Source organism: Monosiga brevicollis, genomic scaffold (assembly GCF_000002865.3).
Source record: "Monosiga brevicollis MX1 MONBRscaffold_36 genomic scaffold, whole genome shotgun sequence".
Taxonomy (NCBI): Eukaryota; class Choanoflagellata; order Craspedida; family Salpingoecidae; genus Monosiga; species Monosiga brevicollis.
The window spans coordinates 165,383-183,237 of NW_001865073.1; the positions used below are offsets into that span (position 1 = coordinate 165,383).

The window sequence follows — 17,855 nt, forward strand, 5'->3', positions numbered from 1 at the left end:
GTTCGTTGAACGGAGGAACATGACATTGTTGATCCGACTCTTCTTTGATGAACGGGTGGCGCATGGGAAATCCCAATATGAGTAGTCGTCAACAGTGCAGTACATTTGCACAATTCTGAAATGGATCATGCGTAATTGACTCTCCCTTCCACCAAGCAGCGCTGACCCAGTGTCGACACGTAATGATGATAACATGACAACAGCCCGCCAGCCTAAACGAACGAAGACAGTGCCAGAACAAGCTTTAGGGCCAAAACTCCTACTTTGTGCCTTGAATGCAGCCGCAATAATTTTCCGTCTCATGTTAGCTCAACGACCTGACCAACATTGGTGTACCTATGGCTTGTGTTCATGTTCACAGCAACCTTGTGCTAAGGCGAGAGTCATGACTCAACCGATATTATAATATACAGAGAAAGACGCGCCTCTCCCGAGCACAGTTTTGTCCCTTGTTGAAGCGAGGCAAAAGTTTTCAGTTTTGGCATAGAGCAGTTCGTACTTTACATGTTAAGACATTGTATGATGTGATTCAAATAAGGGGCATGACAAAACGACTAGAGCAAGCCGCCCTCCCGCGCCCGGCATGCTGCCTTTTGAGAGATGATCTTTGGCTAGTTGGTGTTTAAGAACACCGGTTTATGGTTGTATATAAAAAGAGTTTTCAGTGGAAAGTCAAGGCAACAAAGCACTTAACCGCCGAAGCCGTAGAGGGTGCGGCCCTGGCGCTTGAGAGCGTACACGACATCGAGGGCGGTGACGGTCTTGCGCTTGGCGTGCTCAGTGTAGGTCACGGCATCGCGGATGACGTTCTCAAGGAAGACCTTGAGGACACCACGGGTCTCCTCGTAGATGAGGCCCGAGATACGCTTGACACCGCCACGGCGAGCCAGACGGCGGATAGCGGGCTTGGTGACACCCTGGATGTTGTCGCGCAAAATCTTGCGATGACGCTTAGCGCCACCCTTTCCGAGGCCCTTGCCGCCCTTGCCACGTCCAGACATGATTGCAGTTGTTGTTCTGAAGGAAGATCCAGAAGAAAATGCTCGTCCAACCTCGCTCGTCCCCACTTGTACCACCAGCAGCGCCCTCTCTTGTGCTGCGGGCAACCAGGTGAACGTTACGTTACAGACGACTTCTTAGATATCTAGCAATGGGGACTTTTTATCATGGGACTTTTTAGCCTTTGCTTGCCCTCTCGCTTTGTCAGCATAAATTGTCATACGTTTATGTTTTTGGGTGCAAGAAAGCAAAAAAAACGAGATTCAGAAAACGAACGTCAGGGGGGTCATCAATTAATTATTCACACACACAAGAATGGTGTAAGTGCCTTGCTGAGCCTTGCTGAGCAATAGGCAATAGGAACGGTTCCGACAAGGACAAGAAAGCAGGACAGGTCATCATCATCATCATTCGCGCGGCACAACAATGGGCCAGAATTGCTCCTCAGATAACGTCAATCTGGAGCTGGGCTGAGGAGTTGTACAGGCCATCAGACACGTAAAGAGTCAGGGTCGCTGCATCCGTCAGCCGCACGCGACGCGAAACATAGACATCGAGTTGGTTTTCACGAGCATAGATCTCAAAGGGCAGATCGGCTTGCGGCAGCTCCAGCGTAAAGGTGAGGGCACCAGCCGTGCCGTCGGCATCGGTCGCCGTCAGCACCGTCACAAGCGTGGCAGCGCCCTGGCCTTCGTACAGCTGCACGTAGAAGTTTGGTCCATTCACAAAGGTCGGGGCAAATTCGTTGACATCCTCGACCCGAATGGGGATGGTTACTTCCGCCGAACGGGGTGGCCGACCTGCATCCGTCAAGCGCACAGTAACGTTCAAGGACGAGGCCGTCTCAAAGTCCTGGCGTCGCGCAAGCACCAGCGTCCCATTGGAAGTGCCCGGGGCTGCCAGACGTACCGGGAGCGCACTGGCATTCCCAATCAACTCAAAGGTGACGGCTGCTGCGTCCGAGTCTTCATCTGTCGCCTCTAAGGTGCCTACAAAGGCACCCAGCGGCGAATCCTCGCGCACGACGAGCCCAGCCAAGCCCGGGGCGAGCTTCGGTGCCAAGTAGTTGCCGGCCACGACGCGGATCGTAATGCTGCGCAAATCTGTCAGCTCGGCGTTGTCGACATCTCGGACACCCACCACGGCAGCAAAACTAGACACCCCGGCCGCCTCCAACGACTCCATCAGCCAGACCTCCCCCGTCAGTGCCGATACATTGAAGGGACCAACGGTCGAGAGAACAAATACATTGTGCCGCCACAACAAGTCCTCATCCTCGGCCACGATGGTAAAAGCCCGTTCTCCGATTGGGAGACTGGCGGGCACCTCCACGCTCGTGACCGGGCTCACAATTTGCGCCCGCTCATTCACGTCCGTAATGCCCACCGATATGCGTTGCACCCAGCTCTGCTGGTGCTCGGTCGGGCCATCCGTAGCGACCACGTTCACTTGCACCCAAAGCCGAACCCATGACCGCGACTCCGTGTCGAGCGGCTGCATCACGACAAGGTTGCCCGTCGTATTCTCCACGCTCACATCACCATGCGTGGCGTTGACCACCGAGAACGTGGGCGCCGGGCGACTTGCCAAGGCCCAACTTGCATCGGCGTCCCACACGGTCAGGCGAGCGATTACAGTGCCAACACCGGCGTTTTCTGGCACGTCAAACTCTGTCATGACCAAGTGCGCCGCAAATTCGTCCACATCCGTCACGTTGACCAGAACGGTGATTGCTGCTGATTCGGCGCCGTTGCGCACATCGCGCACGCGCAAAATCAGTCTCACTTGGGCTACTTGCTCCCGGTCCAGTCCGCCCGCGGTCGTAAGAGTCCAGTTACTCACCCCAAAGCGTGCCACCACCGCCGCCTGTGCCATCGCACTCAGTGATACGGGGCTGCCCTCGGCCATGATCGCTGGCACCACGGTGCTGGCTGTGGCGTCCAGCGCAATGACATAATTTGCCGCCACAAAGCCCGTATCAGGGTCGGTCACCGCGAGGGCCAAGGGCAGGACGCCTGCGGGCGCATTTTCTGGCACAAAACAGTGGCTGGCATTGGCCTCTAGCGTTGGTGGGCTGTCATTCACGTCCTGGACGGTGATGGTCATGTCCAAGGGCCCACTGGCGCGACTGATAATGCCATCATCTTCCGCCACCAAAAGAAGCCGGTGCACCTGTTGCACTTCATAATCCAGCTCCCTTGCCAACACAAGCGCCGCCGACCAACACCCACTGGTTGGGCGCGGGACGGTACTCGAGGGCAGAACCACGCTGAGGACGGGCGTCCCGCTTGCTGTTAGTGAGCTAACGTGGACCGCGCGGACTCGTCCGTTGGCGCCAATATCCGCATCGCAGATTTGCAGCGTGCCGACTGCTGAGCCTTGTGCCGTGTCTTCAGCCAACAACAGGTTCCCGGGGCCTGTCAGTGTCGGAGCATCGTCGTTAACGTCCAATACCGTCACGAATGCGCTGAAGGACGTACTCAAGACGGGTGCCCCGTTGTCCCTGACCCGGCAGGAAAGCGTGTATGCTGCTACGGCCTCACGATCTAGTCCCTCGGTCAGAAACAATGTTCCATTGGGAAGCAGTTGAAAGGCTGCAGTGCTGGGCCGCACGCTCACCAGCTCAAATGAGAGCCCATCACCGTCTGCGTCGGTGGCCTGCAAGGTGCCTACGACTGAGACTGAGTTCTCCGCCACAGAGAATGCCGTGGTCGACGCCAGGACGGGCGCATGATCATTCCTGTCCTGCACCTGCACTATCACCTGCACATCGCTGCTTAGTGCTGGAACGCCGCCATCCGTGGCCATGAGAACCAAGACGTGAGAAGAGCGTGTTTCATAATCCAGTGCGGCCGTCGTGGAAATGACGCCCGTTGTGCTGTTGACACGAAACAGCGTGGTGCCCGGCGTCAACTGCAACAGCGAGAATGTGATGGCCGCGTTTGCGCCGACATCGAGGTCCACGACTTGGGGGGCGACGGCATCCCCCGTGCCCGTGTCGACCAGCACCGTGCCCGCGGGAGCATTCTCGGCAACCACCAGCTCAAACAATTCCGTGCCAAATCGGGGTGCATTGTCGTTGACGTCCGCTACCTCAATGTGCATGGTGGCAAACACAACGTGGCGGCCGTCCCATGCCGAAACGTTCAAAGTGTAGGTCGCCCTTGCCTCGCGATTGAGCACTGAGGTGGTCAACAAACGGCCATCCGGTGACACCTGAAAGGGGACGTTTGACGGTTCGTGCAGTGCAAAGGTCAGAAGGTCATCGTCACCATCCATGGCCGCCAAGGTCGTCACCAGCGTACCCGCGGGGCGCCGCTCCGCCATCGTGGCAAGCAAGCTGGAGCCTTGGAAAACGGGTGCATTGTCGTTAGTGGCATTAACGCGCACCAGCAGTGTCAAACTGCCCGTCAAAGCCTCGTCGGTGACCTGAACGGTCACTCGCCGTAGACCCGGGGTTGGCTCGGTTTCTCCATTAAAGTACGTCACTTGGCGCAACTGCCTTTCTAATTCACTCAGCGAAACAGCCTCTAGCCGGACCGTGTGATTGTAGCTCGTGCCACTTCGCAGCCCCTCCCACCAACCATCCGGAGGTTGGTGGAGTTGCAGCACAGCCTCGTATCGATCGCTCTGGGGCACGTCATCGTCGTGCACCTCGAGCGCAGCCAGGATGCGTAGCTCTGGAGCCACCCCGGCGGCAAGTCCATCGTCTGCTCCGCTACCTCCCTCAAACTCCTCGTCACCACTCCCGGCCCCACTCTCATCCGCTTCGATAAAGGTAAAAACTTGCTGGAAGGCGTTGACGACTGGGGCATGGTCATTGACCACTACGACACTGAGTTCCACGACCAGCTCGGCGTCCAGGCCATCCCCACCATTAACCGTACGCAGCGTGAGGCGACGCAGCCCCGCCGTTGGTTCTTCCGCTTCAGAACGAAAGGTCAGCGAGCGGAGACACGCCATCGGCACATCACCCAATTCTGCCGACACATGGGCATCATGGCGCAGAGCATTGACGCGCGCCACCGTCTCAACCGCACATACGCTGGCATCCACGAACAAACGGTCGCCCGCGTACATCGGACGCAGGCTCACGTTGACTTGCGGTGCTGAAGACAAGGCCAAGCTCGCACTGTGATCGTAATCATAAAGTTCAACATCGGCCAGCAGTCGCGTCACGGGTCCGTTTTCAGTGTACAGCACCTGGCGCGGAGGTGCGGCGCTAGGGCCGCTTGCTGTTGTGTTATCATCAGCCCAGCGCCACACGGCTGCGTCCGGGACCGGTGCAATCTGCAGCGACACAGTCACAACCTCCCCACTCAAGCTTCCATCAGCCAAGGCAAGATCACTGGCCACATCAAAGTCGGCGACACCACGCACCCCACGGCTGCCGTCCCACAAACGGAGAGAAAGCGTTGCTGTTCCGTGCTCTTGGTCGTTTGGTACAAAGCGAAAAGCCGTCTCATTTCCCAGCAACAGGGCAGCACCTGCCGAGGGCACGGGCATGAGGTCACCATCCCCATCCCCATCTGAGTTGGCGGCTTTCTGCCAATGGCCTGGGCCTGTGGCTGATAAAATGGCAAGCCCCAGCGGACCGTTCGCGTCAACATCGGTGCCCAACACCGCCGCGAACATGCCTACATTGTGCCAACTCAAATTGTTGAGGGGCGTGTCCTCATCGATTTTAGACATCACCCACGCCGTGCGCGTGGCAACAGGACGGTCGTTGACACCCTGCACCATCAGCGTTACGTTGGCCGAGGCCACACCCGCTGCATCGCCCACGCGCACCACAAACATTCTCGTGCCGGCTGTGGGCTCCACGGCAGTGTTCACATACATCAGGTCACGCACCAGGTCCTGCGCCTCAGCCACAGTGGTGACATTGGCGCGACCCACCCAGTGAGAGGTCGAAGGCGTCCAGTGGAAGGCATTGTAGGATGAGATCAGAACCTCGGTCTCATCCTGAATGCCCTCCAACACTACCTCGACAAAGTGCGCGACACGGCCCGCGCCACCTGCATCGCCCCCGCTCACGACGACCTCAGCAAGCGGCTGCAAACCTGCCTGAACAGCATCCTCCTGCACTGTCAGAACGAGCGCGGGCCCCAGTTCCGACGCCCACACCCTTGGCGGCACATCATCAGCGTCACGAACAAAAAGCACGAGAACGGTCGTGGCTGGGGCGGTTGTGGATAAGGCAGAATCAGACACGCGAAGCGTCAAGACGTGCTGGGCCGCGACTTCGTAGTCCAGGAGCGTCGCGTTGACCGTTACACGAAGTGGGGGCCGGGGATCGAGGGCAAAGATCGTCGAATTTCCGACGAGCTCAAGGCGCGTCGTATCACTTAACACACCGTCGGCGTCCTCCACCGAGACTTGATCACTCAGATTCAGGATATGCGCGCCCGTTTGAGTCTCTGAGAGGGTCAGTTGCAGCGCTGATGCGCTAAAGTATGGCGTGTTGTCATTCAGATTGTCCACCAAAACTAGCACTGTGTCCTGTGTCGCGTGACCCGCGTTGTCGCGAACCGTCACCTCCAGTAAAACGCTGTGAGTTTGCTCGTAATCCAGCGGCTGAATCAGGCCTAGGACGCCCGTTGTGGGATGTAGCTTGAAATGAGGACCACCAACAGACGTCACGTTGGCGTGGAGGGAAAAGGTAAAGCTTTCGTTCAAATCCGGGTCCGATGCGACAAGGGTCCAAAGAGAGACATTGATGAGGTTCTCTGCCACGCGCAAGGTTGACGCGGGAAGGCGCAGCTCAGGGGCGTTATCGTTGACATCAGTCACACTCACTCGAATGTGGCGAGTTGTGCGATGAAAAGGCAAATCGCCATCGGTGGCATTCAGTGTTATGTCAAAAACATCATCACCGCCTTCACGGTCAAATGCACGCTGCGTGCGAATGGTGCCATCAGCAGCAATGAAGACCAGAGCGTCGGACGGAGCCCAGCTCAGAGTCACCTCCCCGGCCGCGTCCAAGTCGGCGTCGCTCACGTTGAAGTGACCCACTACTGTGCCTGCCGGCAGATTTTCTGCCACAAACAGTTCGGCTGGAACCACCAGCGTTGGTGCGTTGTCGTTAATGTCGTAGATGGGCATAACAAGGTCGTATGATGTGTGCCGCGCGGGCTCACCGTCATCGGTAACTGTAATACGAAGGAGCACTTCATCGCCGTCGACCTCTCGGTCCAGAGGCGCTTCACACGAATGTCGAATGACGTTGCCTGTGACATTGAAAACGGGTCGGCTGACGTCAACAGCCTCAGCTGTCAGTGTTACGCCATCTCCATCCCCATCCGTCGGCTGAAGCACAGCAACAAACTGGCAGTGTGCCTCCTCGAAGAAGGGACGGAAGGAAAGGTTGGGATTGGTCAGAACCGGGGCGTTGTCATTGATGTTGGTGACCGTCACGAGAACTCGCACCAGTGTACTCAACGCGGGGGAACCGTGATCACTGATTCGGACCAGTAACGAGTAGGTCGTACAAGCTTCGTAGTCTAAAAATACGGGAGAGATCAGGGCGCCATCGCTCGTCATGGCAAACTGCTGTTGTAGCCAAGGGCTGGGGCACCCGGCCACTTGCTCAACGGCATAGCTCAAGCGGGCATTTTCGCCCGCATCGGCATCGGTAGCACCGAGGTAGCCAATCGGTACGACCGAGCCGGCTCGTTCGGGAACCGAGAACCGGTATAGCGTGGCATTGGGAACCGGAGCATGATCATTGGCGTCTTCAACGAGCACGTCGGCCATCAGATCGGCGCTGAGGTAGGGAGCGACGCGTGTCGTGATGGCAATGCGTAGTACAAAGTTTGTGATCGCTTCATAGTCAATGGGAGCCATGTTGGCTAGCACGAGAGAACCATCTGATGCAAGAAGGCCTGCAAATAAGTCGGCGGGCAATGCTGCAGGGGGCAGCTGCGATCCGTTACGAGCAATGGCGGCTTCAAGATGTACCACGACGCTCAGGTTGGCGACGCTAAGGTCAATGTCTGAGGCACGAGGCACGACGCCAGCGGAAAAGCGCACTGCCTGACGGCCGTCCGTTTCTAGCAGATGGCCCGTCACGTGATCGACCGACCACAGAGGGGCGTTGTCATTGGCGTTGAGCACAAGGAGGACGATATCCCACGCGTCGCTTGCCATGCCGTCCGACACGGAAAGACGCACAAAATGATGTGTCTGGACCTCGTAGTCCAGCGCGGTGGCCAAATAAGCACGGCCAGTCTCAGCGTCAACGGCAAGGACACTGCTGTTGCTGCTGAAGGTCAAGGGCGAAACGCTAACAGAATCCAGATCAGAGGCTGCAAGTTGTAAGAGTGTCGAGTTGAGTGGCAAGGTCTCCGGTGCCCGTACGAAGGACACGGCAGGCCCGACGAGCGTTGGTGCATGGTCATTTTGATCCAGCACGAGAATGTGCACCACAGCCGATGTCGTCAATGACGGTTGTCCGGCATCAGTCACACGCACGGTGAATGCCCATTCCTGGCTTGCCTCATAGTCGAGCGTGCCGTTCACACGCAATTCGCCCGTGGCAACATCGAGTGAGAATGGCAAGCTCGAGTTGACTCCGCTTGCCAGCGCAAAAGGTGCGGCACCCAGTCGATTGCTCAAAGTCACATCGGCGTCGGTTGCCTGCAGCACGCCCACCAATGTCGACGGAGCGCTGTTCTCCGGGATTGCAAACTTGAGCGGACCCACCAGCCGCGGTGCATTGTCGTTCACATCCGTCACGTGCAGGGTGAGCGTTGTTTTGGTCTGGCGGGAAGGCTCATCCAGGCTACCGTCCGATACCTCCAGAACAAAGCTGTAGGATGCCCGTGTCTCCGCGTCCAGGCGCTCCGTGGCCAATCGCAGCGTAGGGCCGAGCAGCTCAACCACACTAAAGTCTGCCTCTGGAAGCAAGCGAAAGGCAAACATCGAGTCGGCGCCATCTCCATCGCTGGCCTCGAGCGTCAACAAGTTTGTACCAAATGGAGAGTTCTCAGGGACATGAATCGTTGAGGTGCTGACAAAGGCAGGCGCAAAGTCATTGTGATGTCGCCAAACAACGGTCAGCGCGGCGCTAGCCTCGCTCTCAACATTCGGCGTTGCGGTGGCATAGGCAATTGAGATGTCAAGTTGCCGACGACCGGTGGACAGCTCACTCTCTGAATGTGCGTAAGTGACCGCTCTCAGAGCCGTTGCCGCATGCTCGAGCGGCACCAAAAGCTCGATACTGTGATTTGTGAGATTGCTGACTCGAACAACGTCCATGTCCAGCACACTTGGTGCCAAACCCAAGGTTTCCGCAACACCACAGTCCACGCACCAAACTCGCACAATAACACCAAGTTGATTCGAAGCTCCCGGTTCAGCAACGACGTGGACGGTATGCTGCGCCAACACTTGCCTTGCGCCGTCTCGTTCCCAGTAGCTTGTTGAGGCCTGGGCCAATTCCGAGGTCAGCCATAAAGACAAGTCAGGAAAGTCAACGTCAGAACTGGCGGCAGCATCCAGTGTATAAGCGTCGGTCACCCAGGGACTGATATGGAGCCCATCACACGCACGCAAGTGAAGCGTCAGGTTTGGACATGGCAACATGACACCTGACGCATTCCGTGCCCAGACGCCGGGAAAGCGGCCCGTGCGGGCCCAGGTCAGGGTCTGCAGAGCCAGAGTGGCATCTGCCGGCGTCGTGTTGGTTGCAAACGTGACAGTCATTTCAGCGGCCGCGGCGGGCTGCCAATCGAGCGCAATCGTCCCCGTGGCCCCAGCTGCATCCAAAATTACACCGTGCCCACAAGAGCTTAGGCACGCAGCCACTGCAGCAACCGATGAGTTGTCGGATATGCGGGCTGACATGAGCTGAGTACCGATGCCAACCTCATCACCGGCGCGCCAGGGATCCGTCATCCCCACCGTCACCGTCGTTTGCATGGCCCAGGGCGCGCCCAAGCCCGCGGAAGGGTAAGAGTGCGCCTGCCCGTTGATCCACACCTGCGTCACATCGGCCGAGGTGTAATTCTGGGCCTGCAGGCCCACCACCACAAAATGCCACTGCCCACGCGCCAAGCTCTGGTTCATCAAAGCAAAGGACGACGCCTGGCTATGCTCCACCCCCCCTTTGTATTCCAGCACGAGCCGGTAGGAAGTAGGCGCGTGGGCACTTCCGGCAGGATGCGCCGGAGCAAATGCCAAGCGCCAGGCAGTGGTATTGCTTGGCGCAACGGTCCAAAGAGACACCGTCGCGTTCGCGGCGTGCGGATCAAGCCAAAACCAGCCGGCCAAGATTAACGTGTCTGGTCCTGGAAGCAAGACCGGTGTGAAGTCTGCTACCCGGGTCAGCTGGCGGGAGCTAAGCCTTGATGTGCCGCCGTGCAACATGGCCGCCTCTGCTCCACACACCAAAGCAGCGTGCTGAGCCCAAACAGTTGAATTGCTGCACCGTGCTGCAACGGCAACCTGCGCAAACCCAGGTTGTGCTTGAGGTGCTGGGTCTCCAGGTGCCAATGCAAACGGCAGGGAAGCGGCCACAGACACTGAAGGTGCCAAAGACGCACGCTGGCATGAAGCCAGGCATCCGAGCTCGCCCAGCGCTAGACTGCTCGTGCTCAATTCCAATCCAGCCAGCGCACCTTGCAAAAGAGCTTGGGGGCCACCTGCAGCCACTCGAGCTCCCACGTACACTAGGCCATTGCTATCCACCAGCGAGCTTGGCAGCGGCACAGCAGTTTTTGCTGGGGATGCCAAGCCTTGAGATGGACTTTGGGTGGTGCCGTTGACAACCCATCGCTGAACGGGCACGTTGAGCTCGATGCCATGCGAATCTCGTGCTAGCAACGCCACGGTCCGGTCAAGGTCCACCGTGAGAGTGAGAGTGTACCAAGTTTCAGCAGGCAAGGCCAAGGCAAAGAACACGGACACCGGTCCATGCTCACTGGTCGTGGCATGAAACACCACGGCATCAGCCTCCACCTCCAACCCATAAAAAACTGTTGAATTTTGTGGAGATCCTTTGCTTATCAAAGCCAGGGGGCGGGGCGCGTTGGCGGCCACGCGCACTGTGACGACCATCGACAACACCCCGAATTCAGAGAGATAAGGTAAGGTGCCGGTAGGTGGTGCTAAACCTACCAAAACACCGAGACCAATGCCATCGAAATTGACGGGCACTGTATCGTTGTTAGGTGGCGTTAGGCCACGCTCAAAGCGCATGAGCGAAAGCAAATCGTACGCGGGGCCTGCTGTATCTTCGTCATCGTCCGCATTTACGCAAGGCGGTATGCACGTGGCAACCCAATCACTCTCGAAAACTTGGTGCCAAACGCCCGTTACATGATTGGTAGTGGCCGTGACATCAGCATCCACCACCCTCAGCCACGACAGGGACTGTGGTGCCCACGTAGCTGGCACTGCCTTGAGCTTGGGTGCGGAGTTATTGAGGCGCACCTCTGGAGCATTGTCGTTCACGTCGGTGACAGTCAAGACAAACGAAACGCTGGTTCTTAAGTTGGCGTTCAGGTTATCAACAGCAGTCACAACCACCTGATGGGCTTGCGCGGTCTCAGCGTCCAAGCCCTGACCCAAAAGAATCGCTCCGTTCTCCCGGGCGCTCATGAGAAACAACGGCGCCGGTGCTACAGACCACGAGAAGCGATTGAAGTTTGGCCCATCGAGATCGGCTGCGGTGACCCTTGCCACTGCACTTCCAATCGGCAGGTCTTCCGGGACCTCAGTCAGCGCTTCTTCCAGTCGCGCCTGAGGTGCGTTGTCGTTTGCGTCGACAATGACAAGCCTGATGGCGGCTGCATGCGTGAGATTGCCACCATCCCGCAGACGAATGACGAGGCTCAGGCCATTGACGGCGGCGGTATCATCGTAATCAAAACTCTGATTGGCAAAGAGTAACAACCGATAACGGGCACCGCTACCCGGACCTTCGCCGGGCAGGTACTGCAGCTCGTGGGCGAAGGCTGGATTGGGTCGACCGGCTGCGTCCAAAAGCTCAACATGTACCTCGTTGTTGGGCACTTGGCGATCGGCATCCTCCACCACAAACTCATGAAGAAGGGCACCCACGGCATTGTTCTCCACGATCACAACCCTGGCATCCAGTCCCGACACAAAGGTCGGCGCAAACTCATTGATATCACGAAGGACTAGCCGTACATGGGCTGGGGTGCTACGCCATGGCTCGGGTCCAGCAGTTTCGTTGACCCAGACCACAAAGCGGATCTCCGAGGGTAAGATTTCGGCATCTAAGGCCTGCAGCATGTGTATAGCTCCCGTGGAAGCATCGATTGCCAGGAGACTCGGCAGTTCATTCCAAGTTGAAGCACCGAGTGCGTAACGCAGCTGCTGATCCGGGCGGTCCCCATCGGTGGCCTGCAGCGTGGCGAGCACAGATCCGGCGGGCATGTCCTCCGACACGTACACGGTAATGTTGTCCTCCGCGTATAGAGGTGAAAATTCGTTGATGCCATCTACCTGAACCGTGAGCGTCAGGCTGGCGCTAAAGTCGTCATCGTGCGCACCCACGGTAACCTCGAAGTCCGCCAACAACTCACGATCGATGAGCGTGATGGCCTGTGGAGACGCCACAAAGGTGAGTTCTGCCCGGGGGGCTGCCTTGATCACGCAGCGCTGGCCACAGGCGGTGGGGCAGCAGCGTGTGTGCCCCCTACAATCAAGTTGGCTGACACACAAAAGTTGGTCTTGAGAGCAGGCTGGGGATGAGGGGCACGCGCCCTCGCTAGGCTGAAGGTGGTTGTGATGTTGAAGGCCACGCTGAGATAGGAGGGGGCAAAGCGCACGTGAGTGATGTTGGGTGGAGGTCCCGCCAGGTCCAGGTCTTCGACAATCACGGAAAAGGCCTCGGAACCGGCGGCCAATCCCTCCGGTAAGCGAGGGGAAGCCGGCGAAGCCACGAGCTCAGGAGGGTTGTCATTGGAGGTCGTGACGCTGACAAATGCGAGTGCACTCGCATTGGCAGGGGCTAAAGAGTTGGCGTCTTGAACAAAAACATTGATGCGACGCATCGCTGGAAACGGCTCGACAGCCAGATTGTAGTAGGAGAGCGAGCGCAAGATTGCCTGATATGAGCTCACGGACGCCCGCCCAGACACAGTGATGCGCTGGCCACCGTCCAAAAAGGCTGTCTGTAGCTCGTCGTTCAGTCTAGCCAGAGATAAGCCTTCGGCACTGTCATCGTAGGCATCGAGCAGAACAAGTTCGAGGTGCAGCAGATCAGTGGAATCGAGGTCCTGCAAGACCGCATCGGGACACACGACTCGGGCCACATCGCCTTCAACAAAGGAGATGGAGGAGTTGACGGCCCCCGTGCTACTCAATGCTATGAGCGGGGCGTTGTTGGTGGCTGTAAAGGCTACGTACGCGGTGGCCATCTCAGACACAGCCTCGCCATCGTCCGCTACAACCACAGTGATGCGGCGCACTCCACTTGTGGTGTTGCCATCTGAAGCGTGGAGGTATGCGACCTGGGAGAGCAGAAGCATCCAAGTAGAAGCCAAGGCTGGTCCACGCAAGTGCACGTGGTGTTGACCAGCTGCTCCAGCCACGTGATTGGTGGTACCCAAGACGAGACCAATGGGCAAAGGGTGGGGCAGCTGAAGACCCTCGGCCGGCGTTCCATCGGGCAAGGCATCCAGCGGACCGTGAAGCGTAAGATTGAGCCAGGGCAGGGCGCTGCTGTCGGTGTCTCGCACACGAGGACTGGGTGCCAGTTGCACGGCTCCCTGACCCTCTGCCACCAATATTGCCGTGTCACGAGCCGTGTTGTTGAGACGCAGGGCTGGAGCATCATTCCGTGAAACAACGTCGAGGGACAATGCAAATGGGAGCGCCGTGTCATTGCGCCAAGAAGTGTGGACCTGCACGGTGCGCTGCCCCGGAGTGGGCTCAGCGCCAAGATGTTGATAGCGACAATGCACCAAAAGCGCACTGTAGGCTTCGACAGAGGCGTCACCTGTGAGATGCAATTCACCTGCGTTGCCTAGCCAATACAGCGTGATGCCATTGAGAAGAGCCAAATCAGCAGCGTCGGCCGAGAGCGACAGCTCCTCCTCAATATTATCCGGCCGTGAGACAAGGCGCAAAACAACAGAGTCCCACTGCGGTGAGGCGGTGCCAACGTCGCGTGTCTGCACAGATATAGGCCCACGTACGACAGGGACAGCAGCGCCATCCTCCAAAAACGTGAGAGCATCTGGATTGCCGATGTCAACAATTTGGGGCACGTTATCCAAGGCGTGGCTGTAAGACAAGGGCAGTGGCACCCCAGGTACAGAGCCCGTAGCATCAGTGACATAGGGCAGCATCTGGAGCTGAGCCTCCGTGGCCACCGTCGGTGGCTCATCCAGGGACCAGGCGAGAACGCCCACGGCCGCAGCGGTCAAGCCGTTGCCGAGCTCACTCGTCAACAAGAGCTGATCTGCAGCGTTACCGGGCGGAAGAAATACCAATTGACGGTAGGTCCGCGCAGCCCGGAGTCGAGGCCCCAGCTCTTGAAAGCCGGCGGGCAAGGCCAAACCACAGCCCAGCCAGCAGGCCAACCGAGAGAGGTCAGCGCTGCGCCAAATCTGCACGTAACTGATATTTGCAAACGGCCCGCGGTTGGCCGTGTCAGCGCTCAAACCCCCGCCAAAGGTGATGCTGGCTCCAGAATTAAGACGAAACGGGGCAGGCAGCGCATGGCCCTCAAGAGTGGTTTCTTCACCAGAGTCATTGGCAGAAACGACGCGCGCAGGGCCAAGATTCAGAGCATCGAGGTATACATACATAGACGTGCGAGAGATGGCAAGCACCACATGATAGCGCCGCCACGGCTCATGAGCCAGATTGATGGGAAGATCAAACGTGAGGCGGACATCAGGAAACAGTGCATCGTCAGCCCGCTGGGTGCTGACAACAACGGCATCGGCCCGCAAAAAAGCCTGCAGGCTGGGCTGGCCGGCACTGGCGGGCATGACGGTTACCAAAGGCAGAGTTTGCATTTCCAAGCCCGCGGGTTCACGCAGGCTAAGAAAAAAAGCCAAGAAGACGGTGTCGCCAGCCAGCCACTGCTCGACCACGTCGACGCGCGGTGTTGCCACCACTGCAGTGGGCTCCACAGAAATAGGGAATTCAGTGTCACTCTCAAAGAGTGCGGTCGGCGGGGACAAAAGCCCACAAGCCTCTTGCGTGCTCTCGGCCACTTGCACGTCCGTCCAATATGCGTTGTTGCGAGAGGCCGAGGGACACTGACCAAAGCGGTCACGAGCCCATGGAGTGAGATCGGCATCCAAAGAATTGGTCAATCCAACGGCAGGGCCAGTGAGGCGAACGCCGGCCTGAGACACGTAACCTAGGTCATCGCCATCCGTGACCAAAAGACCTGCAAGCCAAACCAAGTTGCGAGTTGTATTGCGAGGTAGATCTGGAAGCGCTTGCTGTGCAGGCACAAGCATAATCGTGGGCACAACGTCGTCTTGGTTGCGGACAACCAATATCAAGGTGGTGGTTGTACGGCAGGGCGAAAACTGGAGCAGACCACCTGCGGTACATGGCACTCCGCCGTCTGTGACAACAATTTGCGCAGTGTAATTAGCTCTCAGCTCGTAGTCAATCGTGTCGTTGACAATCAAACTGCCGGTGCTGGCGTCGATGCGAAGAGGCAATGGCATGCTTGCCACGGAAGAAGTCGGGTCTGGGAGTAGGCTGTAGGCAAGGCGAGCGTTGCGACCCGAATCACGGTCCGTCGCCAGCACGCGGCCCACGGTGGTGTCCAATGCAGTGTTCTCAGCCACGAAGAGCACAATGTCATCCACGGGCAGTTCAGGGGCGTTGTCATTCTCATCGAGAACATAGATGGTGACAGGCACCAATGATGTGTGTGGTGGCGACGCGGTGTCACGCGCCGAAACCGTGAAGCGAAGGGCATCGACGGCCTCACGATCCAGTCGTGTCTTCAGGCTGAGTTGGCCGGTCACCGCATCTAAACGAACAGCGGCCTCGACTTGGGCAGAGACATTAACGAGCTGGTAGGTGATAACATCGGGCCCCGCGGCCGTTTGATCTTCGTCTCTTGCCTGAACCTGTCCTATGACGAGTTGGGCATCGTTCTCTGATACCATGAAAAAGTAGCCATCTGCACCGGCCGAAAAGACAGGGGCGTGATCGTTGACAGTGATTAAACCAATGCCCACGCGCGCAACTTCTGACACGCCTCCTGCGGCGTCAGTGGCCGTGGCCACAAGTCGGCGTGGCCTGGCACCTGGCTCCCCTGCCGTGTTGTTAAAGCGGATACTGCGAAGCACCAGCGTGGCCGCGGCCGAAGACACCACTGGGTCAAACCTGAAGAAATACGAGGCAGAAAGCAAGGGGATTTGAGATGCAGCACAAAAGGTAAGGATCAGATACAGCCAAGTGAAGAAGATCGTCACGGACGGACCAGATGATCGTAGAATTGCCCATCACGGTGCGGTTTGGAATTGTCATGATGAGGTCATCGGCAACCAAAATTTGATCGCCAGATGCGCGACTGTTGGCTTCGAATGTAAAATTCAAGGCCCGCACAGCGCTGTTGTCATCGGTCACCAAGCCGGCTGGAGCCAAGGGGACGGCCGGTCCATGCTCGGTGAAGGAGATGGCGTTGTACCGAGGATCCGCAGCATGGATGGCGCCCAATTCAAGATTGTCATTTGCGTTGAGATCGAGGCGAGGCGCGTCATCCACACGCACAATGGAGAGGGCTGCAAACGTCTTTGGCCCACCGGTCGCGGATGCTGCGGTTGTACCCGAGAAAACGGTGAACTGGACGTAGCGGTCCACACCATCAGGTTCGTCTTTGAAGTTGTAGTACTGAAGATCACGAAGGGCCTGCTCAAAGAGAGCCGCGCTTGCAGAGTGAGACGGAAAAGCGCTGAGGGTCAACACGCCCGAGACTTCACCGTAAGTCACGTTAAGTCCCGATGGGACCTGAATCAGTTTTTCAAGAGAAAATCACGCAAGGCGTTGAGGGTGAGGACGGTCAAAGACATGCCGAACGGAATCAAGTGCGGCGTGTCATGTGCAAGAGACGAGCAGCCGCAATCACATACCACAGCTGCCAGACCCTCCGAGAGTCCATCGGGGCGGGGCGTAAGCAGTGCTTCGATGCGAGTCAGGACGTCAGTATTGAGCGCAGCAATGTTGGCAGATGAGGCCACAACAGTTCCAAAAGAGGTGCTTTCGTCAAAGGTGCTTTGGTGCAAGCTGCCGGGGAGTGCGGGCCCATTGGCATCCACGTAGGCTAAACCGGCTTGACAGAACGCAGGCAGGCACACCAGGCAAAGGACAAGGACCCCCAAGCACATGTGGCCAGCAAACCCTCTGAGCGCCGTAGCCGCGCGCCTCGTGCTTGAGTGCTGCATGCTAGGGCGTTGCAGCGATGAAGCCGCCCTCCTGCCTGCGCGCGTCGAAGCAATGCCTTTTCCCCCAGTGTAGAGAGTGCGGGCCGAAGAAGAGGGGAGAGGTGCAGATCGGGCCAAAGAGCAAGTGGACCCTCAGGCGCCGAGGCGCATAGCGGCTCTGAGTGGTCCCGATCACTCTCACCAAAAGGAGGTTCTCAAGGTTGAATGCTGGCTCAGACAGATATCCTAAGCCGCCAAAGGGGTCGGGCATCAGCACATCTCGGTGGTACCAGGGGCCCGATGCTGGCACCAAGATTTAGCCTCGGAACGCCTCACAACAAAGAAATCATACCTGCCAGGCGCGCGCGCTCACTCTTCCTCCCTCTCTTTTCGTTGTGATGGCGTCGCGCGAGAGAGGTGCACGACGAAAATCAATCTGAGCGCAGCAATGTTTTTCTCGGTATCGCGCTCTCTCTCGTCTCT

At 57.9% G+C, this 17,855-nt stretch overlaps 2 protein-coding genes across 2 annotated transcripts; both read right to left on the minus strand.

Annotated features, from left to right (window-relative positions):
• Positions 1–689: 689 nt before the first annotated feature.
• Positions 690–1,001, minus strand: MONBRDRAFT_21740 (uncharacterized protein; the record flags this gene model as incomplete). The annotated part of the gene is made up of 1 exon (XM_001750060.1): positions 690–1,001. One exon carries the CDS (start codon positions 999–1,001, stop codon positions 690–692), a length of 312 nt encoding a protein of 103 aa, XP_001750112.1.
• Positions 1,002–1,443: 442 nt separating this feature from the next.
• MBCDH19 (uncharacterized protein) lies at positions 1,444–17,336 on the minus strand (the record flags this gene model as incomplete). The annotated part of the gene is made up of 7 exons (XM_001750061.1): positions 1,444–1,851; positions 1,909–12,627; positions 12,669–13,795; positions 13,988–14,144; positions 14,169–16,335; positions 16,433–16,959; positions 17,082–17,336. 7 exons carry the CDS (start codon positions 17,334–17,336, stop codon positions 1,444–1,446), a joined length of 15,360 nt encoding a protein of 5,119 aa, XP_001750113.1.
• Positions 17,337–17,855: the final 519 nt, after the last annotated feature.